General features: G+C 44.0%; 1 protein-coding gene across 2 annotated transcripts in view; it reads left to right on the top strand.

Annotated features, from left to right (window-relative positions):
- Positions 1 to 26851, top strand: part of ttc27 (tetratricopeptide repeat domain 27) — a 112595-nt gene that overhangs the window by 37608 nt on the left and 48136 nt on the right. For both annotated transcript variants that reach the window (XM_041866363.2, XM_041866362.2), the window contains 2 exons: positions 6565 to 6677; positions 15583 to 15649. In XM_041866363.2, the coding sequence (XP_041722297.1) occupies positions 6565 to 6677; positions 15583 to 15649 (180 nt within the window). The remainder of the gene's footprint in view (positions 1 to 6564; positions 6678 to 15582; positions 15650 to 26851) is intronic.

Genomic DNA, 26851 nt, shown 5'->3' with positions numbered 1-26851 from the left:
AGTGGGTTCACACACTCAAAAGCATGGCCAGTGGAAAGGGCCTCCACCAGCACAAGGGGCCCCGTGGTGGGTGTTTGAGACCCCGGTTTGGGCTGAACCCTACCCAACAATGTCAAGGGACAAAGGTGAAGGAGGGTGTTTGCTGAGTGTCAGACAGACACACACACACACACATGCAGACTTTCCATATGGAATGAGGGGGAGTGACGTGTAATGGGATGGGGGGAGAGAACGCAGAGGGGGCTGTTATTTTGTTTAGTCCCTCTGACCGGTCTGTCTTCACCCTGTGATCCGTCTGGTTTTCCCTCCATCTGCAATTCCATCTGCATTTCTCTATCCTGCTGGGGTTATGCTTGTACCTATACTAAATCAGACTCCACTGGCCCCTCTGGTCCTGTTGCCAGTGATGTGTGTGTGAGTTTGCGTGTGTGTGAAGTGTGTTTGTCAAGAAGGCTGACCTCCACTCTCAAGGGGAGGTTTCACTCATTGTACTTGGACCCTGAGCCATGCTTTTCAGTAAGGCCAAATTGATTCATATGGGGCATAATTTAAGTTTAACAGTGAAAGACTAATCATAAATAATGTAGATAACTGGTTCAAAGCAAATAAGTTGTCCCCTATGTAAAAAAAAAAATATCTTGTATGCTTTTTATTCCCAAATATAAAAAAAGATACAATCTTCCACAGGGAAATCAGTATATCCTCATTGACAATAAAAACAAAAACAAAATGTAATTTGTCTCCAATACAATTGCGAAAGGTATTGGTGTCATCCCACGAGTTCAACATCTCATCTAAAAAAATATATGTTTTGAATCACCTTAATCTATCCATTCATCTCCTATTAAATATATTCTGGGCTAGTACTTATAAAAGCAACATCAACAATATTTTAATTCTTAAAAGGTGGTTTGTGAGGATTAGTCTTGGAACACCAGACCTAGGGTACATTGGCAACATTGTGGGAGGCAACCTGTCTGTCTAGATACACTATGTGAGGATGGCAACTCACTCCGACAGTCGTGCCAGTTCCTCTTCACTCTTTCATCTTTAAATTCTCAATATTTATGAAATCAATCAACTGAAGTCTGTCTGTCCAATTCAAAATTAACCTTTTCCCTGTTCCTTTTCAATCCCTTTTCAAATTCAGGTCAATCATTTTCTCCTAGAACTGCCACTGATCTGAACACCCCTTTTTTCCGTTCCAGATTAGGTCCATTTTCCTTGACTAACAGAGGTCAGTTCTCCCGGACCACCTCAAGAACTGCACCAGCTTCAACTCTTTCAAATACAAAATGAAAATATATCTATTTTGAGTCATTTTGACTAAAATATCATTGTTTTAGTCACATTTGTTATTTCAATAGGGATTTATTGTAGTTATTGTCAAAATGACAAACAGTGGGCCATTTAGTCTTTATTTTTAGTCATTTTAGTCACGTCACATTTGTATTGCCTCATTAACCATGTAAACATAAATCACTGACTTCCATGTGCACAAACATACATAGCCTTGTCCTATCAACATATTATTCTGCATAACATCCTATCGCATGATTCTCTTCCTAACAGCCAAATTGGCAGAAGAACACATTACTCAGCAGCAGATAAAACATCAGACCCATTGACAGGGCTCCAGACTAACATTTGCCACAGTGCCACCAACTTGTTGAGTTGGTGTCACCAGCCCATGATTTGGTCCCAATTTTTTAAATTTTCACAGCGTCAGGCAATAGAATTGATCATTCATTTTATAAAGTGTAATAGACTACTGATATGGTAGGCTATTCAATAAATATGTTGTTTGATCTAACGTGTCCAAGCATGAATGCATAATTCAAAATATTTAGATCTGCAATGTAATCCAGTGATTGTCATGAATTGTGAGTTGACAATAGGGTTTTGTTATGTTTTACTGTTAAAATAGGGCTCCAGAATTTTCCTACATCATTATGTGCACTAATATCATAGGCACATTTATTTTGGGGCTTATTCACCACGAGGAAGTGAAAACTCAAAACACATTAGCTAGATTGCGAACACTAAATATAATACCCACTGCTAGTAGTCATGTATTAATCTAACTGTAAATGTTATGTCCTAAAAAAACATTGCATTTGTAGCCTACTACCCTATGCACTCGCAATGGCCGATGCGTAATTGCGCATTTCGCATGCTTCGTATCTTAAAGCCATATCAAATATCTTGGATGTAAAATAGTTGCTTTTGAGCTCAATATTAAGAGAAGATAAATAAAAAGCATACCCACAGAAAGCTGAGAACAGTAGTTGCTTCCAAAGCTTTGTATTTCCCGCAATTGGATTGAAATGTTACACACTCAGAAGCCTTTTTTCTCTCTCCCGGAGCGCACATCAAGTGACTCGCTGAAGTGAGGTGACCATGTAATTAATATTCCGCTCGCACACAACCAATTACAAATTGAACTCGCACAGCCAAGTCAGAGGGTCGCAAAATGCCACTAAATGGTTGCAGTCTAGATCCCTGCCCCTTGACATACTGTAACTACACTATATATACAAAAGTATGTGGACACGCAGCAACGTTCCAACATCTAGTGGAAAGCCTTCCCAGAAGAGTTGAGGCTGTTATAGCAGCAAATGGGGGACCAACTCCATATTAATGCCCATGATTTTGGAACGAGATTTTTGATGAGCAGGTGTTTAAATACTTTTGGTCATGCACTGTATATTGTAATTTAAAGTGTTATAAGTAGTGGTCAAAAGTTTGGGGTCACTTTGAAATGTCCTTGTTTTCGAAAGAAAAGCAATTTTTCCTCCTGTCTGTGGTGGGGATCCTGCTTGCTCCCGGACTCTGCTTCTCAGACCACTAATGCCCTCATTACAGGCTGAGGGGGAGTAAATGGGCTCAGTCAAGCCCATCATTAGCCAGAGCTCGCTGGCTGGAATGGAGAGACTGAGAGAAAAATAGCACCACACAACACAGGCAGCAGGGTGAGACCCCAGTGGCAATGGACCCTGTCTGCCTCTGAAATAAGACCTTCTCAATGGCAGAAAATTGTGGCATGAACATCCAACACTCTTATGCCATGAAATACTTAATTTGGAATCTGAGCTGAGGAATGCCAACCCTGTGGCGATATGTGAAATGTAAGAACCAATGACTGCGAGAGAGGGATGTGCATGGTACAAATACTCTGGATACTGTATTTAAGAAATACCAAGTGTACCCAGTATTACTGCAATAGCTTGCGCTAAGCGTAGACACAACCTTTCTGTGTACTTTGATCAATTGCCAAGTCTACGTTGTAATATGCAGACAAGGCACTATGTCAGTCAAAAAGGGAATTAGGATTAATTCTTCAACAAAAGCAGGTTCCTGAGTTGTTCCATATTTTCTTTCTGTTCTATGGATCAAATCAAATCAAATGTGCCACATGCGCCGAATACAACAGGTGTAGACCTTACAGTGAAATGCTTACTTACAAGCCCTTAACCAACAATGAAGTTTTTAAGAAAATAAAAAGTGTTAAGTAAAAAACAGATACGCAAAAAAGAAAAAATAGCAAAGAATTAAAGAGCAGCAGTAAAATAAAATAACAGTAGGGAGGCTATATACAGGGGGTACCGGTACAGAGTCAATGTGCTGGGGCACCGGTAAGTCGAGGTAATATGTACCTGCGGTAGCAGAGAGAACAGTCTGACTAGGGTGGCTGGAGTATTTGACCATTTTTAGGGCCTTCCTCTGACAACGCCCGGTATAGAGGTCCTGGATGGCATGAAGCTTGGCCCCAGTGATGTACTGGGCCGTACGCACTACCCTCTGGAGTGCCTTGCGGTCGGAGGCCGAGCAGTTGCCATACCAGGCGGTGATGCAACCAGTCAGGATGCTCTCGATGGTGCAACTGTATAAATATTTGAGGATCTGAGGACCCATGCCAAATCTTTTCAGTCTCCTGAGGGGGAATAGGCTTTGTCGTGCCCTCTACACAACTGTTTTGTTGTGTTTGGACCATGGTAGTCTTGAAGCTGTTCCACTACAGCCCAGTCGATGAGAATGGGGGCGTGCTCAGTCCTCTTTTTTTCCTGTAATCCACAATCATCTCCTTTGTCTTGATCAGGTTAAGGGAGAGTTTGTTATCCTTGCACCACACGGCCAGGTCTCTGACCTCCTCCCTATAGGCTGTCTCATCGTTGTCGGTGATCAGGTCTACCACTGTTGTGTCGTCTGCAAACTTAATGATGGTGTTGGAGTCGTGCCGGGCCATACAGTCATGGGTGAACAGGGAGTACAGGAGGGGACTGAGCACACACCCCAGAGGGGCCCCCGTGTTGAGGATTAGCGTGGCAGATGTGTTGTTACCTACCCTTACCACCTGGGGGCGGCCCGTCAGGAAGTCCAGGATCCAGTTGCAGAGGGAGGTGTTTAGTCCCAGTGTCCTTAGCTTAGTGATGAGCTTTGAGGGCACTATGGTGTTGATCGCTGAGCTGTAGTCAATGAATAGCATTCTCACGTAGGTGTTCCTCTTGTCCAGGTGGGAAAGGGCATCATCTGTTGGGGCGGTATGCAAATTGGAGTGGGTCTAGGGTTTCTGGGATAATGGTGTTGTGATCCATGACCAGCATTTCAAAGCACTTCATGGCTACAGACGTGAGTGCTACGGGTCGGTAGTCATTTGGGCAGGTTATCTTAGTGTTCTTGGGCACAGGGACTATGGTGGTCTGCTTGAAACATGTTGGTATTACAGACTCAGTCAGGGACAAATGTCTGGCCCTGCGGCCTTGTGATTGTTGACCTGCTTAAAAGTCTTACTCACATCGGCTAAAGAGAGCATGATCACATAGTCATCCGGAACAGCTGATGCTCTCATGCATGCTTCAGTGTTGCTTGCCTCGATGCGAGCATATAAGTGACTTAGCTCGTCTGGTAGGCTTGTCACTGGTCTGTGCTTCCCTTTGTAGTCTGTAATAGTTTTCAAGCCCTGCCACATCCGACGAGCGTCAGAGCCGGTGTAGTACGATTCAATCTTAGTCCTGTGTTGACTCTTTGCCTGTTTGATGGTTCGTCGGAGGGCATAGCGGGATTTCGAATAAGCGTCCGGGTTAGAGTCCCACTCCTTGAAAGCGGCAGCTCTACCCTTTAGCTTAGTGCGGATGTTGCCTGTAATCCATGGCTTCTGGTTGGGGTATGTATGTATGGTCACTGTGGGGACGACGTCATCGATGCACTTATTGATGAAGCCAGTGACTGATGTGGTGTACTCCTCAATGCTCTCGGAAGAATCCCGGAACATATTCCAGTCTGTGCAAGCAAAACAGTCCTGTAGCTTAGCATCTGCGTCATCTGACATCATTGCGTGTCATGCACCATTGAGGAAGGGTTCTGTCAGAGGAATGCAGATGAAGTAGAGACACTTGATGCAAAAAGACAATATGGGATTAAGCTCCAGATTTGCGATTTGTCACAGATGGCTGGTTCTTTTATCAGCTGGTGAGAGAAAGCAGACGGAGGTAAAGCTATTAGGAGAACATCACAGAGAATGAGGAAAGGGGGAATTACAATAGGGAAAGCAAATGGAGCAACTCTTTGGCTTTTATCATTTTACTGTCTCGGTGGTATCTGGAGTGGAAGCAGGTGAATGCATGATAAAACCACCACTGAGCCAGGCAACCATCCTGTAGAAGGCTTACCTTGGTGGGTGGGTTGACCTTTGTTCTCCTAAGTGTGGGTCCGTGTGTGGAACCATGGGTGTGTATTCTGACCCCGGCCACCTGACGCACATGTGCAGCCCGTGACGCAGGGCACCGTTTGCTTCCTCCTTTAAAGGGCCACAGGGCACCAGGAACTCTGGACTTCCAAACCCTTCAAGATGGTGCCATTTTTCCTGGGTGTTCCTGGCAGTCAAACCCTATGCTGTGTTTACGTTGGCCAAATCATTTGGGTGGCGAGCTGTTGGAAATATTTCAGGGTTTTCTGCTTGTGTGTGTGTGTGCCTTAGACTTGTTTACAAGTCAAGAAATTGGCCAAAACACAGATCCACGTTGTTTACTGTGATTTCAGTTCACAGTCATCATGAGCTATGAAAAAAAGTATAGTTGTGTGTGTGTGTGTTTGAATGGTTGCGTGGGTGTATACATGTGCTCACAAGCTGTCCATGGAAGCAGACTTTTTTTGAAGCAAGACGTTTCAATTTTTCTCCTGGAACCAACTCTAAATGGGCCAACCACATTCCAATTACATAAGACAAAAAAAGAGGAGCGTAACCTAGAGATGCAGAGAGTGAAGGATACTAAAGGGGAGTCAGAGAAAGGAAGAGTGTGAGAGGAGTGTTTTTTGACCGGAGGAAGCAAGCATCACTCCCTTGGAAAAGTAATCTCTCAAAAAAAAAGCCCTGCCTCAACTTTCACTCCCAACTCACATGAATCCATCAGTTTTAGTCACTGAAGGTGGAGAACCACTTAAAAGGACTGCCTTACCTTCCTATGGTTGCCTGCCTGCGGTCATAATATGCTATGGTTTGAAGGATGTGCTAGTAACCCCTTGCTGAGCTGAAACAGTGTGTCTGGTATGTGTTTGGCCCCACAGGACCATGACCTCAGTGATGACACTGTGTTGAACCAGATCAACCTTGCTGAGCCTGGACAGTACCAGATGCCGGATCTCAGCGCTGAGGAGCAGGCCGTCATCCTGGGAGTCTGGTAAGACACAGCACTGCCATTGCTTCAATATGAACTAGTTAAGTCAGTCACCTAACCGATCTACACTTGCAGGGTTAGAGTAGAAGTACTCAAAGTAGTACTCAAGAAATAAGTAACACAAAATCATCGTAAAAATCATAACTATGTTTTGTGTCTTTGGGCATGACTCTTCTATCCGGGCCGGATGGGGTTTTGAGTTTTTAAAAAATATATATGTTTTGCTAATATTTACAGCAAGGAAACACATTTTCAGTGCGGCCCTCCGGACCTTGTTGAAGACTGAATGCGGCCCCCGGGGCAGAATTAGTTTGACAGCCCTGATCTAGAGTATAGTATGTTTTTGAATATTTCAAAGTCAAGTGGTCTATAGTGTGTTATGAGTTAATAACAAAGACTATGCCACTGTAACGGACATGAGTCGGCGTGGTTGCTCATGGTCACGTGATGAAGTAGCCCTGCCTGCGAACTTCAAAACCAGTGTCTGCCCTCGGACCGAAAGGGAATTTCCTCTTGGTCTAAGACGTTGGTTGCTCCTGTGGAAGACCCGGGTTCATACGCTACCCATAATGCAATGCGCCACCCACGTAGTTGGTTTTGCTAGTATGCCTTGCATGGCTACACACCGTTGTATTGCTAGCTGAAGTATCTGGTTATAAAAAGTGGTTTGGCATTAATCAAGGAACAGACACGACATCACCATGTGAACACATCACACTCCGGCCAGCTCAATGAATATAACCCCAATGGTAAAGGTCACTAACAGTCAATATCAAGACTGTTCCATTGTGAGATGTCAAGGGCTAGGAGGCCATTTTGTGTGGAATACACTTAACCTTATAGAAGGATTACTTTATCCTATCCCAGGTATTCCTTAAAGAGGTGGGGTTTCAAATGTCTCCGGAAGGTGGTGAGTGACTCCGCTGTCCTGGCGTCGTGAGGGAGCTTGTTCTACCATTGGGGTGCCAGAGCAGCGAACAGTTTTGACTGGGCTGAGCGGGAACTATGCTTCCGCAGAGATAGGGGAGCCAGCAGGCCAGAGGTGGATAAACGCAGTGCCCTCGTTTGGGTGTAGGGACTGATCAGAGCCTGAAGGTACGGAGGTGCCGTTCCCCTCACAGCTCCGTAGGCAAGCACCATGGTCTTGTAGCAGATGCGAGCTTCAACTGGAAGCCAGTGGAGTGTGCGGAGGAGCGGGGTGACGTGAGAGAACTTGGGAAGGTTGAACACCAGACGGGCTGCGGCATTCTGGATGAGTTGTAGGGGTTTAATGGCACAGGCAGGGAGCCCAGCCAACAGCGAGTTGTAATCCAGACGGGAGATGACAAGTGCCTGGATTAGGACCTGTGCCGCTTCCTGTGTAAGGCAGGGTCGTACTCTCCGAATGTTGTAGAGCATGAACCTACAGGATCGGGTCACCGCCTTGATGTTAGCGGAGAACGACAGGGTCAACCGTGATGGCGAGATCATGGAACGGGCAGTCCTTCCCCGGGAGGAAGAGCAGCTCCGTCTTGCCGAGGTTCAGCTTGAGGTGGTGATCCGTCATCCATACTGATATGTCTGCCAGACATGCAGAGATGCGATTCGCCACCTGGTTATCAGAAGGGGGAAAGGAGAAGATTAGTTGTGTGTCGTCAGCGTAGCAATGATAGGAGAGGCCATGTGAGGATATGACAGAGCCAAGTGACTTGGTGTATAGCGAGAATAGGAGAGGGCCTAGAACTGAGCCCTGGGGGACACCAGTGGTGAGAGCACGTGGTGTGGAGACAGCTTCTCGCCACGCCACTTGGTAGGAGCGACCGGTCAGGTAGGACGCAATCCAAGAGTGAGCCGCGCCGGAGATACATAAGCAACCCCGTCATCCCCCTGTGGCAACCCCGTCATCCTCCTGTGGCCCATTTGATATAGTGGAATATATTTAAGCTTAGTCAAGGAGAATGGTTAGCCCATATTTTCCATTTATTAAACCAGACACTTCATTAAAACCTCTTATGGATCGGACCCTATTTTTCAATTTTTGCTTAAAATGACATACCCAAATCTAACTGCCTGTAGCTCAGGACCTGAAGCAAGGATATGCATATTCTTGATATCATTTGAAAGGAAAAATTTTGAAGTTTGTGGAAATGTGAAATGAATGTAGGAGAATATAACACATTAGATCTGGTAAAAAAAATATGCGTTTTTTAAAATTACTATTTTTGCATCATCTTTGAAATGCAAGAGAAAGGCCTGACAGTGACGTAGGTGTAATTTAGATGTTGTTCACAAGATTGCAGCAGTGTGTGTGCAACGTTTCAGACTGATCCAGTGAAGAATTACATCACTACACAATATTTTGTATCAAGTCTGCCAGGAGTTTTCCCAAATGTGCTGAATTGGTACATTTATACATTTTCAAGTACATAACTATAGAGAACATACAAAAATGCTATGGTAATACAAAATTAAAGTTTACACGCTCCCAGGAATGTCATTCATGATGGATCATTAGCTTCCCTACAGAAAAGACACTAAACTTCACACTTCTAGATGGCCCGGCGGGGGTGGGTGTGGAGCCAGAGACAGCAGTGGGTTCAAACTGTAGAACCTAGTTCCTACATTTGAATATAAAAATGGATTCTTCAAACAAAACTACACTACATTCAGAATACTGAATGTAAGTACATTATTTGCCTTCAGAGGTGAATGTATCAAACCAGTTGCCGTGATAAGTGTTTTGTTGTTGTGCACTATCGTCAAACAATAGCATGGTATTTTTTTGCTGTAATAGCTACTGTAAATTGGACACTGCAGTTAGATTAACAATCATTTAAGCTTTCTGCCCATATAAGACATGTCTATGTCCCAGAAAGTTGGCTGTTGTTTACAACGCCATTCTAGTCACATATCGCATATTGAGCAGCAACCGTCCCAGTATAGGGACACCGATCCAGTAGAGGTTTTAATTCTAACATGATCAGTAAAAAAGGAGAAAGATGTGCCACCCAAGTGGCAGGCGAGGGATAGAGATGGGATGAAGGGATGGAGAGGTCATGTGAAGGTCTATTGGAGGAGGTAGTTGGGTTCCCAGGGAAGCGCTGGGAGGCCCGATGATTGACGACAGTGGGACGAACTTCTGTCCTCGTATTCACTGCTCCTCCGACTGGAAAGATGGTGTGTGCGTGTCTGGAGTCTGCTAGTTCTGCCACTTTATTATAAACCGTTTTTAGAGTCTGCCTTCTTGCGCGTGTTAGATTCCTTTATTTAAAGTCTGGTTGTCAGGGCCCCAGCCAAAGGGCCTTCTTTTTTTTTACGAGTATGGGTTTTCAGTACTTTTGGAATAGGCCTCTCCCTATACAGGAAAAATGAGAAATAAATTAAAAACTTTACCAGCAACGTAAAAATCTTTTTAAAGATGCCGTTTTATTATTTTACCAGATTATGACAGCTCTTAACAATATATCACTGTTATTATTGCTTCATTTCATTGCAGGTTTTTATTGTTTTCATGCTTTTTAGGTTGCTTTTTTTGTTCCATTTAGTATCTGTTTTCCGAAGCCTCCATCTGATATGGTTGCTTCAGAGTGATGTCTTTGCTCCTTGCTCCTGGCGTTTTCTCTTGCTTTTCTCCCCCTCCTGAGAGGTGTCAAAATGAGGCGATGGTGAGGCCAGCAGACTCTCTCTTTCCCTCTCCTCCTCTGTCTGTCTCTCTCTTTGCTTAGGAGTGAGTCAGAGGGATTTCAGAGTTCAGGGAGTGCTCTCGCTCTCCACCTCTCCTCCAAGCTCACTGTGACAGATGCCAAGAGCATGAGTGGCACAAGAAGGGACAAGGAAGGGTAGGGGTGGGGGGAGGTAGAGTGAGAGAAGGGTAAACCAGAGACAGAAAGGAAGGGACAAGGAGGGGAAGGGGGGGTAGGTAAAGTAAAGGGAGAGAGGCTGGGAGAAAGGGTGAGAGAGTGATGTAGAATGTAGAGAGGGGACGAGATTATTGTAGTGGGAGAGAGAACACTGTGGTCCAACTTCATTAGCTGTCATTGTGTATCTGTTGAGCGATAGGGGTGGCCCCTCCGCGCTGAGCATGGTGGCTGGTACACTTCCTCTTCTCTCCTTACCATCCTGCCTTGTGGCTGGTCCCCCCTCATAAACCACTTCTGCTTTGTGTCCTCTTTCTGTACTCTGGTGCTTTGCCTCTCCTCCTATCTGCTCCAGGGGTGAACCTCAGGGCTGTGTGCTGTATTAACCACACCCCTGCCTTGGGTTGGACCTAGGGGGGAGTATCAGGTGTTACTCATTACTCCTCTTCACCACTTGGCCCTCATCAATGTTACGATTGTTTCTCCTTACAAATTCCATCTCTCTGTAAATTCCCTGTACTTCTTTCTAGAGACAGTCTTATCAAAGAGCATCGCTTCCTTCTGCAGTTTGTCCCTTCATCTCCCTCCCCCCAAAGGGCTGAGCCTTAGAGGAGACTACTGGCACATAGGAGCTCATTGACCCTATGGTGCAGAGTCAGTCTACATGCTGTGGGCCACACTTTGATGTCGCTCTTTAATTGGGCATGTGTGAGAAGGCTTGTTGTTAAAAAGTTGTCATCTCGCCTCGGTAAGTGACCAAACTATAGGCGTGGAATAATTAGCAAACATAATTACGCTGGGCTGCGATATAAATGGAATGACTGATCGTTCAAAATGGATTAACCACTGGTCTCGGAAGGGGGATTGGTGTGGGTCGTGTGTGTGAGGTTGTAGCAAACCTGCTTCCCCGCTTATCTGTAAAGGAATATAGTACACCCGAAAACCCCTGTCGCCATGGTTAATAATTGCTTTACTTAAACTCCCTGGAATTCTGTGCCATGCAGTTTTGGGGTAAGATAAGTATCCTTTGTGATTGAATAGCAGACAGAATGTAAAGGTGATACAGTGAGGGGAAAAAAGTATTTGATCCCCTGCTGATTTTGTACGTTTGCCCACTGACAAAGAAATTATCAGTCTATAATTTTAATGGTAGGTTTATTTGAACAGTGAGAGACAGAATAACAACAAAACAATCCAGAAAAACGCATGTCAAAAATTTTATAAATTGATTTGCATTTTAATGAGGGAAATAAGTATTTGACCCCTCTGCAAAACATGACTTAGTACTTGGTGGCAAAACCCTTGTTGGCAATCACAGAGGTCAGACGTTTCTTGTAGTTGGCCACCAGGTTTGCACACATCTCAGGAGGGATTTTGTCCCACTTTAGCTCCCTCCACAGATTTTCTATGGGATTAAGGTCTGGAGACTGGCTAGGCCACTCCAAGACCTTAATGTGCTTCTTCTTGAGGCACTCCTTTGTTGCCTTGGCCATGTGTTTTGGGTCATTGTCATGCTGGAATACCCATCCACAACCCATTTTCAATGCCCTGGCTGAAGGGAGGTTCTCACCCAAGATTTGACGGTACATGGCCCCGTCCATCGTCCCTTTGATGTGGTGAAGTTGCCCTGTCCCCTTAGCAGAAAAACACCCCCAAAGCATAATGTTTCCACCTCCATGTTTGAGGGGATGGTGTTCTTGGGGTCATAGGCAGAATTCCTCCTCCTCCAAACACGGCGAGTTGAGTTGATGCCAAAGAGTTCGATTTTGGTCTCATCTGACCACAACACTCACCCAGTTCTCCTCTGAATCATTCAGATGTTCATTGGCAAACTTCAGACGGGCATGTATATGTGCTTTCTTGAGCAGGGGGACCTTGCGGGCGCTGCAGGATTTCAGTCCTTCACGGCATAGTGTGTTACCAATTGTTTTCTTGGTGACTATGGTCCCAGCTGCCTTGAGATCATTGACAAGATCCTCCCGTGTAGTTCTGGGCTGATTCCTCACCGTTCTCATGATCATTGCAACTCCACGAGGTGAGATCTTGCATGGAGCCCCAGGCCGAGGGAGATTTACAGTTATTTTGTGTTTCTTCCATTTGCGAATAATCGCACCAACTGTTGTCACCTTCTCACCAAGCTGCTTGGCAATGGTCTTGTAGCCCATTCCAGTCTTGTGTAGGTCTACAATCTTGACCCTGACATCCTTGGAGAACTCTTTGGTCTTGGCCATGGTGGAGAGTTTGGAATCTGATTGATTGATTGCTTCTGTGGACAGGTGTATTTTATACAGGTAACAAGCTGAGATTAGGAGCACTCCCTTTAAGAGTTTGATCCTAATCTCATCTTGTTACCTGTATAAAAGACAGCTGGGAGCCAGAAATCTTTCTGATTGAGAGGGGGTCAAATTCTTATTTCCCTCATTAATACAATCAATTTATAGCATTTTTTACATGCGTTTTTCTGGATTTTTTTGTTGTTATTCTGTCTCTCACTGTTCAAATAAACCTACCATTAAAATTTTTGACTGATCATTTCTTTGTCAGTGGGCAAACGTACAAAATCAGCAGGGGATCAAATACTTTTTTCCCTCACTGTAGTTTTGGTAGAGGAACCATTATAGCCAGATTGAATGTCTGGGTTGTAATCCTTGACTGGGTTCAATAGGGAATATCAATGTTTTGGCCAACAGGCCATCTTTTTCATGGGGTCAAAAAGCAAGAGATAAAGTTGGTGAAATCATTGTAAAACACCCGACTCAAATATATAAGCTTAATATAGTGCACCGGTGCCGTGTTTGTATCAAATACTTTCCTCCCCGATACTTGATAGGTTGTAAAGGAAAAAAGGTAAAATCTATGTACCAATTAAAACGGCACAGATTCAATAGTATTAACGTGTGCATTCATCACACACACAGTTACACACACACACACCAGTGTATACACAAGCTCGCACTCGCACGTACTTGACACTGCACATGTGTAGAGGATTGGGAGTCTACCACTTCCAGCCCTGTGCTCCCCCTCTCCCCTACCATTCCCAGGCGTAGTGTATCAACGAGTTCACGCCGCTCCACTGAGCTTTGGGAATGTGACCCAATCTGGATTATCCCTTCTCTTCCCTGGACTTTGGTTCCTGCCGTTCCTGGGGACCTGGCAACTCCCAGTAACACCCCGTACAACCACCTGCCAGCAAAAAAAAAAAAGGAACTAGATGTCAATGGCGCTGGCTGGTATTGGTTTCCCTTCATATTACATTAAACGGAATGACTGCACCAGCCTGGCCTAAACCCGCTGTTGCCATACTCCGTCCACCGCCTACCAATTATGGACCTGTGGACTACAGGACTGGTGCCAGAAAACAATTACAGACTGCAATTCTGTCATCAAATCCGTGTTCGTAGATCCCCGTTAGTCAGAAAACCAGTGCCAGATCTTTACTATTTGCAATTATTCAGTGACCGTTCTAAAAGGTTTTAAGAATAATGGCCGTTAAAGATCTGTCCTTCATAACTGGGGAGTAAATTTACCTTTTTAAGAAACAATAAACTGTTCGCATAGAACTTGGCCAGCGCCATTAAATAAGGACATTCAGAAATTGTAAGTGTAATCAAAAAAGTTCACAATCAACCATTAATAGTAAATGGAGTGGTACGTGATTTATCATATAAAACATTCCTCTAAGTGACCGTATTCATTTAGTACTACTGAAGGGGTCCAGGAGAACCCTGCGAACTCTGTGGCTTTTCCACAGGTCACTCCCTCCCTTCACACACACCCATAGAGAGATGGACAGCTCACACTGCCCCCCCATCCCCATCCCCCATCAGGACACCTATGTCCAAGGCAGGAGAACATGGCTTGTATTGTATGCACCTGGCAGACTATGCTCAACTATGTTTAAGTGGGGAAATAATAAACACAATTTGTAAAGGAGTGCTGGTTATTACTGAATCTAATTTTCCTGAAATCAAAATCCTTGTTGGTCTGGAAAACAGACTCCCCTAACACCCCCAACTTGACTGCTCCCCTCCTGCCAAAACCTGCTCCGGTTTTGTAGCTGGCCACAGAAGTTTCCATTCAGGGTTTGGTTTTCTACCTTTACGGGTGCATCTCAATAGTCTAAAATGGCTGCTTGACAAGTGAGAGCTAATTCTTGGTAGCCATTCTCCACATTGCTTTCATTTAGCTTGTGTTTTCAGATCAGTAAAATGGAGAGTAAACCACTCTCTAGCCATCTGCCTTGTCCAGGTCACAGTGTGTTGTGCCCATGGGAGTATTGCACACCTGCCAATTGGCCAGGCAGGCACATGGCTGAGGGATCGCAAAACCACTCTGAACTGTTAATCAAAAACAAATTCACAATTCATTCTGAAATCAATCGCCCCTCAGATGGTGCAGTGATGTATATGTAACTGCCAAAATAAAGGAAATACCAACATAAAGTGTCATAATAGGACGTTGAGCCAGCTTCAATGTACCTTGGCATAGATTCTGGACCTTTATTGGAGGGATGCGACACCATTCTTCCACGAGTAACTCCATCATTTGGTGTTTTGTTGATGGTGGTGGTAAACGCTGTCTCAGGTGCCGCTCCAGAATCTCCCATAAGTGTTCAATTGGGTTGAGATCTGGTGACTGAGACACATACACACACCCTTTAAACCCCCTTTGCTCCTTTGAGACCCCTCTTTCAAAGACACTGAGATCTCATCCTCTAGCCAGGGTAGCCAACATAATGGGCAACTGGGCATTTTTATACATGACCCTAAGCATGATGGGATGTTAATTGCTTAATTAACTCAGGGACCACACCGGTGTGGATGCGCCTGCTTTCAATATACTTTTGTATTTCTTTATTTTGGTAGTTACCTGTAGATGAATGGTCTCATAGACTCGGGGACAATGAAAGCCCTTTCTATCATAGCACAGGCAATTCTGTCTAATGGCCAATGATGAGTCGTCAATGAAATGAACAATAGCACTTGACTGTTAATAAATCAAAACAGAGGGGGAAAAGTATCCGATGTATAACTTAATGTTCATTAGTGTGTCATGTCTCTGTCTTGCAGCACTGATTTCCAGAAAAACAACCCCGTCCATAAGCTGACTGAAGAAGAGCTCCTGGCCTTCACCTCAGTAAGTCCTGTGTCTGTCCAACTGTGCTATTTTGTTTGTTTTTTCGCATGGTTTATAACTTATTTTGTTCATAATGTTGTTGCCACCGTCTCTTATGCCCGAAAAGAGCTTCTGGAAATCAAAACAGCGATTACTCACCTCGAACTGGACAGAGATTTTTTGTTTAATGAGTCCGACGCGAAGGATATACTGCTTCTCCGAGAGAAGGCCCAAATCCCCATTATTCGCATGAAGAAAAGATGGAAATACAGGGGGTGGAGATTGGGGTGCCTTGTGAGAATTCATCGGCGAGTGGGTAACCCGCCTCTACCATCTGTTCTATTGGCCAATGTGCAATCACTGGAAAATAAACTGGATGATCTCCAATGGGACATTAAAAATGGTAATATCTTATGTTTCACCGAGTCGTGGCTGAACGATGACACAGATAATATAGAGCTGGCTGGGTTTTCCGTGCATCGGCAGGACAGAACAGCTACGTGTCTGGTAAGACGAGGGGTGGGGGTGTGTGTCTATTTGTCAATAACAGCTGGTGTGCGATGTCTAATATTAAAGAAGTCTCAAGGTATTGCTCGCCTGAGGTAGAGTACCTCATGATAAGCTGTAGACCACACAATCTACCAAGAGAGTTTTCATCTATATTATTCGTAGCAGTCTATTTACCACCACAAACCGATGCTGGCACTAAGACCACACTCAACGAGCTGTATAAGACCATAAGCAAACAAGAAAATGCTCATCCAGAAGCGGTGCTCCTAGTGGCCGGGGACTTTAATGCAGGCAAACTTAAATCCATTTGACCTCATTTCTACCAGCAAAAACTCTAGTCCACCTTTACTCCACACACAAAGATGCATACAACGCTCTCCCTCCATTTGGCCAATATGACCATAATTATATCCTCCTGATTCCTGCTTACAAGCAAAAACTAATGCAGGAAGTACCAGTGACTCGCTCAATACGGAAGTGGTCAGATGACGCGGATGCTACACTACAGGAATGTTTTGCTAGCACAGACTGGAATATGTTCCGGGATTCATCCAATGGCATTGAGGAGTATACCACCTCAGTCACCGGCTTCATCAATACATGCATCGACGACGTTGTCCCCACAGTGACCGTGCGTACATACCCCAACCAGAAGCCATGGATTACAGGCAACATCCGCACTGAGCTAAAGGCTAGAGCTCCCGCTTTCAAGGAGCGGTACACTAATCCTGACGCTTATAAGAAATCCCGCTATGCCCTCAGACAAAGCATCAATACAGGACTAAGATTGAATCCTACTACACTGGCTCTGATGCTCATCAGATGTTGCAGGGCTTACAAACTATTACGGACTACGAAGGGAAAACCCAGCCGCGAGCTGCCCAGTGACGCGAGCCTGTGCCCAAGAAAGTGAAGGTAACCTGCCTAAATGACTACCGCCCCGTAGCACTCACGTCGGTAGCCATGAAGTGCTTTGAAAGGCTGGTCATGACTCACATCACATACCGCTCCAATAGATCCACAGATGACGCAATCTCAATCGCACTCCACACTGCCCTTTCCCACCTGTACAAAAGGAACACCTATGTGAGAATGCTGTTCATTGACTACAGCTCAGCGTTCAACACCATAGTGCCCACAAAGCTCATCACTTAGCAAAGGACCCTGGGACTAAACACCTCCCTCTGCCACTGGATCCTAGACTTCCTGACGGGCCGCCCCCCCCTGGTGGGGAGGGTAGGTAACAGCACATCAGCCACGCTGATCCTCAACACTGGGGCTCCTCAGGGGTGCATGCTTAGTCCCCTGCTGTACTCCCTGTTCACCCACAACTGCGTGGCCGCGCACGACACCAACACCATCATTAAGTTTGCTGACGACACAACAGTGGTAGGCCTGATCACCGACAACGATGAGACAGCCTATAGGGAGGAGGTCAGGGACCTGGCAGTGTGGTGCCAGGACAACAACCTCTCCCTCAATGTGAGCAAGACAAAGGAGCTGATCGTGGACTACAGGAAAAAGAGGGCCGAACAGGCCCCCATTAACATCGACAAACAAGATTTTGGTTTGTCTCACCATGTTTAGTTTTAGCACTTCTCTTCGAAAGGGGACATTTAGCTTTGAGCGGTCCATCACTTAAACCACAGCAACCATTTCATTTTAAGTCCCTTGGGGATTTGGTTCCGAGTAAGGGGGGATGCGGGAGTCACAGAATTATCGGAATCTAAAATATGTTGGAGGCTGATGAGAGAAGGAGTAGCATGCAGGCTTGTCTGTCTCTGTCACCCTCCCTCTCTTCTTCACTCTCTCCTTCCCCCCCTCCCAAATATAGGAGTCATGTCCCCTCTCATCTCACCATTTCCTCTCCATTCATCCCTCCCCCACAGCGGGCAGTAGCGTCCCCCCCCCACCCCTCCTCAGGGCTCTGCACACTCCCTGGCAATCTCCAGCATTCTCTATATGCTGTTTGTGTTATTACAAACCAATCCCAAACAACCCTGATACTTCCCCCAACATTTAAACCTTCAATGCATTGTACCAGCTCCTTGTACGCTACCTATGCCATTACGTCTACACTAGCTTCCCCCAGCCCAGTGTCTGAGAGGTACATAGCTGCAGGTGTGTACTGCTTTGTCTCTCTGCTCTCATCTGTGTTTCACCGCAGGGAGTTGTAAAGGAGAGGAACACAAGGGCCGTGCCTTGGCTGCTTTTGTTGTCATGGCAAGTTAATGTTTCCCCCTTTTTGTCCGCTGGCAAGGCAAATCACAGAGGTGTGTGTGTGTGTGTGTGTGTGTGTGTGTGTGTGTCTGAGTGTTTTTCTGTTTGGAATCAAAGGATGTGGCAGGCCTCAAGGCCTCAAGTTGCTGCTTCAATCAGATTGTTTCCACATGGAACTCATCAGAACTGCTTTCTCCGTCTTTCTCTGTCCATCTGTTCTTCCTGCACTTGTACAGCAAAATAAAGATATATATTTTCCTCAAGCCCTCGTTAGAATAATTTGATGATGCCATCAAAAAAAGGAAGAAATCATAGCATTAAACAAGTTGCGAAAATGACCTTGAGGCAAGTAGGGTTAGATTTGCTTGTCGACCTGCACTGTGTTCTGAAGTAAACATTTGTGATTAGTCTTGTTATGCCGTCACTCTTTCGGCGTAAACATAGTGCACCGTACCAAAAAAGCAGATCTGGACCAAAATGTAGTTACGGTAAATGGCTGGTCAACAGTTCCTTCATTGCGATGTCTTAACACCCACCTTGCTGCAATGTTGTCTACTACACTCCACTGAATTGCTTTTTTCGACCAAATAAATGCAAAAGCAATGTCCGTAGTGTAGTGTTGTTGTATTCACTGTAAGTAATAAAGTATTATCCATTTCATTATTTTGTTTAGCAGACTAAGGGCTTTTGAAATGTAGTACCTTCTGTCTATATTTGATGCCATTCATAATTCACGACACTTCATCTCATAATGAATTACCTTCTCAAATGTATGTGGATGTTATTTATGCCTATGTATCTGTTTCAAAATCTCCATCTCTCTTTCTCTCTCCCTTTCCATCAGTCAGTTTACATGCATTATATATTACATGCTTTAAGTCTACATGCAGGAATGTCATCCTCTATCCCTCTTCTTAACGCTCTGACTGTCCAGTGGAAGTAAGACTGATATAAGTTACCGCTATATTAAGGGATAATTTACTCTGCTATTGTTTTGGCTTGTCTTTGGTTTCATTTCCTCCTCTTTCCTTAATTTATTGCTGAATTATTCCCTTTCCCTTCACCACGGCAACAGAATGCATTTGCACTCATTAGGAGTCCTCCGTTGCCTATTATCTGGAAAAAAAAGCACTGCTAACTCGGACCCTGATTGAAGCATGATATCTCTATATCGTTGGAATGGGGAGAAGGGGCCCCAGCCTCTGGAGTTTGGCACTGAGCCTCTGCACTGTGGAGAATGTCTTAAACAAACAGGGGTCGATGCCATCTCTCAGCTTTACGTCTTGGAAGTGAATGCTATTATTACTGGAGCGGCTGCCAGAAAATACCTTATCCAGACTAAGAGGATGCAGCATCCCACCCACCGCCTGAACCCGTAACCTCCCTCTACCACCACTCCACTCTGCAGGCTCAGGTGGATGCATGGTTGTCCCATTGTGATGGGAAGCAATACTAATCCTGAAATTATCCCAAGCTCTGCAGAGAACAGGGATGGGTGCGGTTTCTCACAGCTGTGGTTTTCCATTGCTGTAACTCTGGATGTTTTGCAGTTTTGGCAAATGTTTCAAAGTCAAGTCAAGCTCCTTTTTTCAACACCCATAAGCTTGTTCTGAGATGTTCCCCCACTTCAGAGACGTCATGTTCAGTAATCAGATAGCCTAGTTGGCCGGCGAAGCGAGTAGCCTTTGGAAGAGCTCTGTGAGGGTAGGGTCCATTCAGGGCAAAGACTGCGCTGGGCGGAAGAAACGTGACGGACAGGAAATTAAAAGCAAAATAAATAAAATAAAACAATTCTATTGAGGCTGACCGAGACGCTGGCATCGACCCGAGGCCCAAATCTCCTTTTTTACGTTAAAGCTCAGTCTCTCTGGAAAGATAATCACCACTTTCTGAGATGATCTGTGAATTTAAACATTTGCTTCCTGTGAATGTGCACTGGCATATCTCAGCATGTGTACACTGAGCGACTCTTCTAGCCAGGCAGGGTAGAAAGGCAAGTCAAGTCGGGGGATTGTGTGTCCCATAGCTCTGGTGCTACCATCACTAGCATGTTTACATTGGCCTGGCAAATATTAAAGAGCCTTCTCACTTTCCTGTCAATTTTCTTCCCATGTATAAACCAGGTAAAAAGTCCCCGACTCCCTCTCTAGACCAGTGGTTTTCAACCTGTGGTCCGCGGGGGTATAAATGTTTTTTTTTCTCCCCCCTCCAGAAATAAGTTGAATATACACTGAGTTTATAAAACATTAAGAACACCTTCCTAATATTGAGTTGTACCCCCTCCCTAATGCGCCTGGCACCTACTACCATACCCCGTTCAAAGGCACTTAAATATTTTGTCTTGCCCATTCACCCTCTGAATGGCACACAAACACAATCCATGTCTCAATTGTCTCAAGGCTTAGAAATCTTTTTTTTTTTTTTTTTTTTTTACCTGTCTCCTCCCCTTTATCTACACTGATTGAAGTGGATTTAACAAGTGACATCGATAAGGGATCATAGCTTTCACCTGGTCAGTCTGTCATGGAAAGAGCAGGTGTTCATAATGTTTTGTAAATTCCGTGTGTATATATGGCATTATAAGCAATTTTACACTACAACAGGCCTTTAATCTGTTACATTAGGGCTGTCCCCGACAAAATAAAAAAATCTTAGTCGACCAAGAGTCGTCTGTTCTTTCGACCAATCGACTGGTCAATTTTTTTAAACGTATTTTTCCATGTATAGACACACGCTATGTGTTTTAATAAAGTCAACTATATGTAGGCTACTGAACTTGCCTGATGCTTTAAGTAAACTGTGATTAAATAATTAAGACACAAAATGACTTGAGGGAGCCAGCGATCAAGATAGCCTAACAAGAAGAAAAAACCCTGTTCCTGACCCTCCTCACGCTGCTGCTGGCCTTTGCAGATTCTGCATTATGCTTCTGAAGTTGCCGGTAATAGGCTACACCAGGGGTCGGCAACCTTTTCCATTTGGATTGCCAAGTTATCGTACCATTTCTACTGATCTGCGTGACAGTTATAATAATAGTAATATATTGGATGCATCAACAGAAATTACAGTAACCAGACAAACATTGTAGATTCGAAATTATGGGAGTTAACGGTAAATGTACTACTGGTGTGCCATCAATGCTGCCTCCGCAATGGATTAGTCCACTGAGACAGGCATCAATCAAGACGTGCCATAAAAACATTTTTGTTTTTAACTGCTCGACTAAAATATTATCGGTCGACTAACAGCCTATCGACCAAACAATTCACCAGTCGATTAAATGGGATCAGCCCTATGTTACATTCACTGATAAAATGTAGTCTTAATTTGACCGCTAAGATATTTTATGTTAAATTCTTCAACTCCGCAAATGGTGGTCATCAATAACTTTTGTTGGTGATTTGGTAGTTCCCGGAACAGAAATGGTTTGGGAAACGCTCGCTGCTCTAAAGTTTTTCAAGGGCATTTGACATTTCAATCCAAATGTTCAACTTTGCCATCACAAAGTCGATGCTTCATCATAAATTACCAGCAAGAGCAAAGTGATAAATGTCAAGTCAAGGGGATGAAATTTCGAAGCATTGGATGACAACTCCTATATACCATCAATCAATCCAGCAAAGTAGGTTTGGAGGAGATCCACAATCCTGGAAAGTATGTTTGGTGATGATCAACAAGTGCCCAACAAATAGACCCTCACTAAACGGCCATTCTGGAAAAAATCAATTGCTTTTTGTCACTCAAGACAGATAACAGAGATGACTGCCATGTTACTGTCTGATATTTAAATTCATGGAATGTACATCCTATTTTATGGTGGAGGAGGGAGTCCAAGAATAACCTACCCATTGGTGCATGACGGGAGGTGAGATTCATAATTCACCAGGGACACTGCTTTTTTCTCTTTTGTCAGATTACCTTTTGGGGGAGCGCTGGAGGAAACTGTAAACGATAGCACAGCTGATCTAGCACTTCTGCTGAAATTAAACCCCAGAGACATTTTCACAGCGCTGGTCGTTAAGTGGTCTAAATACCGTTTTTAAAATGGTCAATTTGTAAGGGTCAGAGTTAAAATTTCTGCCGGTAAATGGAACTGCTCATAATTCCTCATGCTATATGATGAAAAAGTATTCTTAAACTATGTGTATAGCTGGTTGAGTTGGGATGCATTATGGCAGAAGAGGCTGTAGTTTTCCATTGCAGGTGTCGACATAGCTCTGTAGGTTCTGCAGAAATGTCTGTCTATCATGAACTCTGCTATGTGTACTCATCCATATGATTACAATGTCTAACATACATTTGCATTTAAAGGTAAGTGCTTAGGGAACTGCCTGTGTGTTGATATTGAATCCCAGTAATTTTAAACCTAACAAGCTGCAAGTGAGCAATAAACTGCATTATCCTATTAAGAAAATAAGAGTAGCACTGTCAGTTGCCTTGAGTTATTGGCAGTGGTGAAGTACCCAATTGTCATACTTAAGTAAAGATACCATAATAGAAAATGACTGAAGTGAAAGTCACCCAGTAAAATATTACTTGAACGTCTTAAAGTATGGTTTTAAATATACTTGAGTATCAAAGGTACATGTAATTGCTCAAATGTACTTAGGTATAATAATTTCAAATTCCTTATATTAAGCAAACCAGACGGATAGCCAGGGACACACTCCAACACTCAGACATTATTTACAAACAAAGCATGTGTTTAGTGAGTCCGCCAGATCAGAGGCAGTAGAGATGACCAGGGATGTTCTCTTGATAAGTGTGAATTGTACCATTTTCCTGTCCTGCTCAGCATTCAAAATCTAACGAGTACTTTTGGGTGTCAGGTAAAATGTATTGACTAAAAAGAACATTATTTTCTTTAGGAATGAAGTGATGTAAATGTTGTCAAAAAATTGAAATAGTAAAGTACCGATGCCCCAAAAAACTACTTAAGTAGTACTTTAAAGTATTTTTACTTGAGTACTTTACACCACTGGTTATTGGTACTTGAAAAATGTTTTTCAGTGTGTAAAATAGTTTTTGTCATTATTAGGTCTGTAGTTACACCCTTTTTGATACCTCCCATTGCTATATTACCCAAAAGGTAATGATCCAACAGACCTCAGCCAGAGCACCACTCCCACCACTATGGTGTCTGCTCTGCACCAAACTTATCTCACTCTCCACATCCCCTCCTATCTGAGGATAGAAAACCATGAGGGTGTCCTGGTATGCAACACTGTGCTCGTGATGTGTTCGATGTTCTAGTCCATAGCCCGGCTGGCGTCAACTGATCCCAACGTTGGCTCGGTGCACCTGGACAGCTTTCATGTTTTTCCTCTCTTGTCAGCACTTCTTGTCTCTATTTGGCGACGAGGGTTTGAACTGCCACCCATGAGTGTGTCGTCAAGCTGAGCTGCTTGTGTCAGCGATTAATTTCCTATTATTGTTGAGTTTTGGGACTGGCTCTATGGACCCATGTTTTATTTTCCAACACCGTTTGAACAATGATGGCTGGCCACGTCATGCGGTCTTGAATTGGGTTGTTTCCCTGTTCCAGATCTCCTTACGCCCCCACTAGGGCTGATCTCACTAACAAAGGCAGGCCAAGGGCAGTGTGTTCCCAACGAGCTCAGTTTGGTGATGCTTGCATGAAATATAAAACACTGTTTTATAGAATACAATGAACATATGGGCCAATTTGAGTATACTCTTAGGTCTACATAAACATAGGACATTATGGCCGCCATAGGTGTTGATCAGTGACTGGTGATTCTGGTTCTAGAGATATACATTTCAGCCCAGCCTCCGAGGTCCTGTTGGAACACAGTGATATCCTTTTCAAATGATATCATCGGAGCAAAATGGGTTTGTAGCAAAATCCATCAAGCGTTGATCATCCCTGACCTAGCCTCTGAGAAATAGCAATTTTCTCCTAAATAAACTGTTGTCAGTAGTAACATTGTCTTTTCGGTGGAAGTAATTTTTTTCTGCTGAAGGAAATATTTGGTCTGCCTCTCACTCCACCGCTCCCACCCTTGGCCAGATGTGAGTCGATTGAGGAGGGTAGAGCAAGGTGGGAGAGTGAGGTGGAAGCACTAATTGATAGGTGAGAAAGTGAGTCAGGCGGTAGCATCCGCCCTCTCAGGCTGAAGACATCTGTATTTGACGCACAGCCCTACAGTGACTTCTTTTGAAACATTGAAAAGCGTGAAGACCGTGTGTCAATGGAGAAGTAATTACTTGTGCTAAAAGCCCAAAGCTGCATTTGTAAACCACCTCAATAGGCCACAGCCATTGATTTTTGTTTTTAGTAAATGAAATGTCGAGGCTATGGTGATAATTAACTTTTAATTGCTATTGGATTGTTCACATTTTTTCAAAAGTTTAATGAGAGCCAAAGGCAGCATTTCAGCATGCCATGGCATTTGAAATGGTGAACTGTTTTTTGGAACTGTCTTCAAGTTCAGTTGTAAATGGATGTAACGCTCAGTAAGTGCTAAATGATTGCTCACACCTTTTCTTTGGCACGCATAATGCCTATGGGACTTGAAAGAGCATGTTTGTTCTTGGTTGTCTTAATTATCTTGAGGATGCCTTGGGGTAAGTGGGTGGGGGTGCAGGTGGTAGGGGTTTATAATATATGTACTGTAACTGCAGGACCACAGTTCTGGTCAGTGATGAAAGTGGTCGATAATGGGTGTCCGGAGATCAGTGGATGTACCGTCATCTTTGTTTGTAGGGTTATGGGTTGACTTTATGGAAGTGTTGCGGGACCATAGATTATTTAATTAGTATTTTTCCTCCCATTGGAGCATCCCTTTCCTGACTGTGTGACTGATTGATGGGCCACCCCACTGTCCAGACGATGGGAGCGGATCTATTTTATACACTTGAGCATTTACAAATCAAAGGCTTGTTCAATTACGAGGGAACAATACAAGCTTGTTAGAAACTACACATGCTGTTGGGAAATTATGCTCTAGAAAGAAACCAAAGCTTGTCCTCCAAACATCCGAGACAAATTAACAACAGAACCAAAACAGTTGTTGCACCTCAAACGCCCTGCACTTTTTTTCTGTAGACTGTTTATGATAACCTCTGTTAAAATGCTTTTAACATTTGTTTACATGGAGTTAAACCAGGACAACTGCCATACTTTGATTTTAAATACTGTCCAACTCTCCTCTTGAAATCATATTTTGGAGAATGTGGCTGTCTAAAATAAATGTCCCTTTATTCTGGCTATGCAGTGAAATGAACAAAGAGCTGTGTCGATTTTTTTGGCCGTTGTTACATGATTCATTGGTCAAATTGTATTTTATTTTTGTGAAGTTCTCTCCGTCAGCCTGGAGTTGATGTCCAGCTGAAACAATGGGCTGGCACCAGTAATCTCATTGTTGCTGGAATCCTCAGAGCGTCTGCTGGCTGTGTGAGCAGGCATCTTCCCAGCCTACATGTGGATCCAGGAATCTGCAGGCTGGTTAGATGGTTGTCACATGTCTGGCCCTCACCATCGGGACTCTACTTATGTTAGCTTCCTGATGGTTGTCTATTAACACCAAGCTAAGGTCCATATGTGTTTGTGACCGGAAACTAATCCTTCAAAGTTTAACAGGGTACAGTAACCAAGATTACCATATTTACGTTTAACCCAGTTTGTAGTGATCAAATTCTTAATTGTTTGTCCACAAAAATAAACATTTATGACATCATATATACTGAATATAATATACATAAATATATACATTTAAACAACATGCAACAATCTCAAAGATTTGACTGAGTTACAGTTCATATAAGGAAATCAGTCAATTGAAATAAATTCATTAGGCCCTAATCTATGGATTTCACATGACTGGGATTACAGATATGCATCTGTTGGTCACAGATACCTTAAAAACAGAAGGTAGGGGCGTGGATCAGAAAACCAGTCAGTATCTGGTGTGACCATCATTTGCTTCATGCAGCGCGACACATCTCCTTCACATAGAGTTGATCAGGCTGCTGATTGTGGCCTGTGGAATGTTGTCCCACTCCTCTTTAATGGCTGTGCGATGTTGCTGGATATTGGCGGGAACTGGAACACGCTGTCGTACACATCGATCCAGAGCATCCCAAACATGCTCAATGGGTGACATGTCTGGTTAGTATGCAGGCCATGGAAGAACTGGGACCTTTTCAGCTTCCAGGAATTGTGTACAGATCCTTGTGACATGGGGCCATGCATTATCAAGCTGAAACATGAGGTGATGGCGGTGGATGGATGGCATGACAATGGGCCTCAGGATCTCGTCACAGTATCTCTGTGCATTCAAAGTGCCATCGATAAAATGCAATTGTGTTCGTTGTCTGTAGCTTATGCCTGCTCATACCAGAACCCCACTGCCACCATGCGGGACTCTGTTCATAACGTTGACATCAGCAAACCGCTCTCCCACACGAAGCCAGTCTGCTACAGTGCCTTGCAAAAGTATTCATCCCCCTTGGCGTTTTTTCTATTTTGTT

This window comes from Coregonus clupeaformis, chromosome 37 (assembly GCF_020615455.1).
Source record: "Coregonus clupeaformis isolate EN_2021a chromosome 37, ASM2061545v1, whole genome shotgun sequence".
In the NCBI taxonomy this organism is placed as follows: domain Eukaryota; kingdom Metazoa; phylum Chordata; class Actinopteri; order Salmoniformes; family Salmonidae; genus Coregonus; species Coregonus clupeaformis.
This window is presented reverse-complemented; position numbering and strand designations above follow the sequence as displayed.